The sequence below is a fragment of the Nicrophorus vespilloides genome, unplaced genomic scaffold (genome assembly GCF_001412225.1).
Source record: "Nicrophorus vespilloides isolate i.1.1-1 unplaced genomic scaffold, Nicve_v1.0, whole genome shotgun sequence".
NCBI lineage: Eukaryota > Metazoa > Arthropoda > Insecta > Coleoptera > Silphidae > Nicrophorus > Nicrophorus vespilloides.
In genome coordinates, this window is record NW_017098155.1 from 1 (window position 1) to 5,722 (window position 5,722).

The 5,722-nt window shown below is 33.6% G+C and overlaps 1 protein-coding gene across 1 annotated transcript; it reads right to left on the minus strand.

Moving 5' to 3' along the window:
• Nucleotides 1–539: 539 nt before the first annotated feature.
• Nucleotides 540–1,036, minus strand: LOC108561767 (the record flags this gene model as incomplete). Its single annotated transcript, XM_017919821.1, has 1 exon — nt 540–1,036. A coding segment is annotated over exon 1 (497 nt), but the record flags the coding sequence as incomplete, so codon positions are not given.
• Nucleotides 1,037–5,722: the final 4,686 nt, after the last annotated feature.

The window sequence follows — 5,722 nt, forward strand, 5'->3', positions numbered from 1 at the left end:
TGGATAAGAGCACAGGAATGTATCTTTTCTTTAGCAGATATTTGCTCACTGCTACTAATATTCGCGCCTCCCCTTAGACTAGTTCACGCCTCACAGTTTGGAAAACGCTGGATTAACCTATGTAGACTTAGCTCATATTTCAAACGTGCAATATTCTTAACACAATTTTTATTTGTAATTGAAATAGATGGAAGAACAAGATTTTCCTTATCAATAATTTTCATGACGGAAATATTGACTGTGACTGTGTTGATGAAAAGCATTTGTAAATGATATTCGCATTAATATGCGCAAGTATTTTATATAAAGTGATGAGGAATTTCGTTGGGTTAAAAACAAGCAGAGCACGTGTGGTATTTATGTGTTGCGGTCTCGTTGGGATGCTGCAGAAATACGTTCATATTGGGACCGTCCGCATTTGTAAATAAGTAAGCCGTAAGAAAGATCGCTTTTAATAAATATTTCATGAGACGCTCGACTCGGAATTAATAAAGCCGAAAAGGATAAAAAAAGAGGTATAAGTATGAGAAAGGACTCACGTGAAATGGTCGTAACAGTGACCGTTGAATCCGCACCTCCACGCAGTGCACGACTCGTTCCTCACGTACTCCAATTCGGTGATCTCGTACGTGATATTAAACCCGTAAACATCGAGAAGATGATCCAGAACTCTCAGATGAGTTCCTTCTGTATTAACCAAATCCAAGGTGATTTCCAACTGCTCGCTGTTAGAAAGCACATGGTAATTGGTATCGATGTTCTCCTCTTTGGCCTTGTAGATCACTTTCTTCACGTAGTTGGAGTAATTTTCGGTGAAGGTGAGCCCTTCGGTGACGTAGACCTGGGTCAGGTAGACGGCGATCCAGCTCTCGGGGAAGTTCTGGTTGTCGATCGTCCACTTGCAGTGGATCGGCGTGTCGAAGAGATTGGGGAAGTTCGGGGTGCTGATGACGCCTCTGGGGGAGGTCAGGAATCCGCCGCACTTCGTCCCGAAACTCGTCTCAGGGAGGAACAAAAACATCAGCAGCAAGTACATCGCTCGCACTCAGTTTGGCTGTAATACAAAAGTCTTAATTAGTATTGAATATGATGAAGGAGATTTATACAAATATTAAACCCTTGGTGAATGGCCCTTTGATGCCGCCCACTCTCTCTCTCGAGGCGCGATACAATTTATGTGAATAACAAACTGCGCTACAAAGAGGCCGTTTTGAAGCTCTTGAAGAAACTCAAACAAGATCTTTGGGCTCTCCTCAGCATACACTTCTTTCTCTCTCTCACCCTTCTTGTTTGCTTTCGCAAGTATACGACGAATAAAGCGGATTTGCGTCGCCCTAATGATGCGATCTTAATATCATAAGAAATTACGCGCTTTTGAATACTCCAAACAAACTGCAACAGACTTACTATGCACTTACATCATAATTAATACACTTGACGAGCCACATAATAATATTAAATTGATGAGAAAGTTTACACGTCGCATGCCTTGTTAGTTATCTAATAATTCCATAACAGCATTTACACAAGAGAAGCTGAAACCACTTGAAACATAACTGAAAAAACTATTGCAAAAAACATTGATTTATTAAATATTATTACATTTATTGAAAGATTGAACACTTTTAGTGTAATATACTTTGAAATTCTAATAGATTCGATATAACAGGAAGCAGCAGAGTATATAAAATGGGATAGGTTATATCTATAATCCCAGGTGACTTGACGAAAAAAGAAGGAAAGTTTGCTTCAGAATAGGGAATTTGATTCGGAGCCGGGGCTAATGTTTCCACTGGGAAAACGCTTTAAAATATCGTTGTTTATTTTAATATAGGTGTGTGCAATCTCCATTAACATCAGCATCTATTATGCGAACGCATAACAGAATTTCCAATTGAATAATTAATTTTGTAGCAGCAGCAGCATATCTAATTGAGTGTAAACGTATACCACGAAAGGGGATGCAACTAAATATGTGAGGAATGCGCAGCCTAATGATCATTTCAGGAAATCAACTGTTGTTATTACGTGTTTCGGATACACTACTTAATCCGTACATTTTTATACGATAATTTATGGTCGAAACATGTACACACACTTGGAATATATATATTATGTTGGAGAGAATATGTAGGATCATATCGCTTTTGTGAAATTGGGCAGTCCTAATCTGCTTCCCTTTGCAAGAGAGAAAGCCCCTTTGTGCCCTCAAATTCGCTTCATTTTTTATCAAAAAAAAAAGGATTCGACGCGCTGCGCTGTTTCCTATCCGAACTACATCTAAATTACTTTTTGAACTTTCAACCTAATTAACCGGACACAATGCATAGGCCAACTTAATAATTACGTAATTAAATTTAAATTTGAATTTGAAAAACCAATTGTTCTAATAATTGGAATTATCTGAATGAATTTGTTTTATGTATTTCATTTGGTAGTTAATTTCTAGTTACGTAATTAATTTAATTAAGTAAATTTTCGTTACATTCTTGAACTTTCAACCTAATTAACCGAACACAATGCATAGGCCAACTTAATAATTACGTAATTAAATTTAAATACATTTGACAAACCAATTGTTTCTAATAATTGGAATTATCTGAATGAATTTGCTTTATGTATTTCATTTGGTTGTTAATTTCTAGTTACGTAATTAATTTAATTAAGTAAATTTTCGTTACATTCTTGAACTTTCAACCTAATTAACCGAACACAATGCATAGGCCAACTTAATAATTACGTAATTGAATTTAAATACATTTGAAAAACCAATTGTTTCTAATAATTGGAATTATCTGAATGAATTTGTTTTATGTATTTCATTTGGTTGTTAATTTCTAGTTACGTAATTAATTTAATTAAGTAAATTTTCGTTACATTCATTTAAAAAATGTAAATTATGCAAACAAACTTGCATGGAGAAATGAATTAGTGAATGAATACATTAATGTACAACAAAATTGATAAAAAAAAACTAAATCCGAGGAATGCGGCAATGAAAAGCAGACGATTCTCGGAACTATAATCAATGAATGAGTTGAGTGAAACGTAGTAAAAATACGTCTGCTCTGTAATACAAATAATGTATTCCAGATAACACTGAGTTTTTTTTAATAGTCTTGCGTAACGCGATTGAATAAGTAAGTGATGTAACACTAAGTGTGTAAGTGCAGTTTAAATGCGTGTGTAAATCGATATGGATTGAGTATTTCAACAAGTAAATATACTTGACACGTTACTTGATAAGTAATAAGTTTTTTGCATTAATTCTCATAGTGAAAACGGTTTCGGATTTCACAACCTTTAGGTACAAAAAACTGTATATTTATGTCCTTATTTCTACATCCCCCAAGTGACATGTTCGCAAAGAACCTTTATATCTGCATTATACGTGCGTGGCGTTTGAAGGGCTATTATGTAAATGAAGTGATATTATGCGCATACTCTTTATATAAAAGGCAACGAACGCAGACACTCTACCTCTTCCTGATCCCGTCTACACGAAAATGCGAATACTCTTCTCCATAATTCACACCCCATTAATATTATAAATGGTATTAGGAGTATAATCATTTTCATCCCTTCTGCATCTTGCCCAGCTATTAACTATTGATGGCATTCCTCGAACTGAGCCTCGTATTTCCTAAATGTTGGTTTAGGACGCATTAACTTGCGCCAACGATATTTGTTTGTTATATATATATTGAGAGAGAGATGGGCAATTATAATTAATCCCCGATTAAACAAAACTATCGTGCGCCAAAATTGAGATAAATCCCACACACTTCCCTGATCTCTCTCCAAACCTCGCTGGAATCCTTTCTAGTCCTGTGTTACTATTATTCGACGATTTGCACCCCCGATATTAATGTTACCTATGGCTATGGATTAACGTTCTGCGTTCGGAGCGAATACTTTGAATGAAAGCCGTTGATGTTCTGTGACAGGAAAACCGGAAATCCGGAAAACGCCGCGGATTGATCTCGCCCTGTCAACGGGATCCCAACGTCACGTATATTAAACGCAGGAAAATAAATATCTCTACTCTGGTCTTCTCACTCACTACGTTGAGTCGAGCATACGATTCTGTCTCTAAATCACTGTCAAACAATGGTGGTTTTCATTTCGAACAGTTCACATATTTGTTTCTTCCTCAATTATGTAACATCAAAACCATTTATAGTTAAGCATACTCCAAACTTAATTTGTAATACATAAAATGTCTGAATTATATAACAAAAATTACTAATCACAGCTTGTTAAAAAAATATTTAAAAAAAATTAAGAAAATTTCTGAAAGTAACAAAATTCAAATTATTTAAAATATAATTAATCTTTTTATCATATTTCTATAAACAATTTACTTTATAAGTTCATTATTAATATTTTATTTTTATGATTATTATGAACGTAGCAAAATTTTTGAAACAAAGTTTAAAGAAACATTATCATGTAATTAGTTTAAATATATAATTTCAAAGGGTTTTCAAATAATAATCAGAGCATCATGAATGCAACAAATTCTGTGAAAACAGAGTGTTTGGATACAGAATTAAAGCTTGCGGTGTAAATCTGGTCATCAATAATGGGGCAGTATTACTGCATTCGCATGCAACGCGATGTTTACCTTTTATTATTATTGCAACATTCCGGCGGGATCGTAATTACGTAAATCCGAGAGCGATTGCGAGCATTTTAGGATAATCCCGGTGTAAAATGATCGTAATGCAGCCAGCGCACACATCTACAAACACGTACGCGTTACATAAGTTTATTAATGCTGGGGGCGCATGTTAAATGCATTTAAAATCGAATTCAGTATTAATTAAGGTCCTCCCTTTGGGCGTGATAATGAACGAAATTGAATCATAAAGCTCAAATCGTCCCTAAAATCAATCATCTATGCACGAACACCATGTAAATTTTACATATATAGATTAATTAAAAAAAAATGTGTATTAACTGTTTGATAGAAAATTGAATATAGGATAAATATTGAATTAAGGTTTCGATATCTTTTAAAGTAAAATAAAAGTTTACATTTTTTAAATTAATTGGTAGAAAAAGCAATTACACAATAAATACTAATTCATTTCACAGTAAAATTATGTTATATATCAATTAAAGATGTACAAGTAAATTTCGTTTTTATTTAATATTAAAAACAACGCGAAAACGTTGAAAACTCTTACCATATGTGCAAAATGTTTTGTCACTTTTCATTGAAATAAAATTAAACAAGTATTGAATTTAATTTTATAATCTTCAAATATATTCATTATTTTTACAAAAATTTCCTAAAATTTATCAAATATGTTTATATAAGTAATTGCATCAATCAATCAAATCAATAAAAACATTTATTTTTTGAGACTACTTCTGCAAGTACTTCTATCAGTTACTTGGCAAATATTGTTTAGTATATAATTATTTCAATTTAAACATGGAATGAAATACATTATTTACATGTGAATATAAAAATGTGTTTAACGTTTTAGATACGCAGTTGCAGTTGATTCTTCGTGACGATTCGCGACATTTCGCATTTCCGAACGATTGTTTAAACAATGCAGGTGTTCAAAATGTACTCTTTTCGTACCCAAATATGGATTTGTTTATACGTACGCACCTGCAGCTGTGATTCATCGAGACGCAGGTGTGTGCGAAGTTTTATCGTCAAATTTCTATGTATATAAATTAGACAGAATACAAAAATTATTCA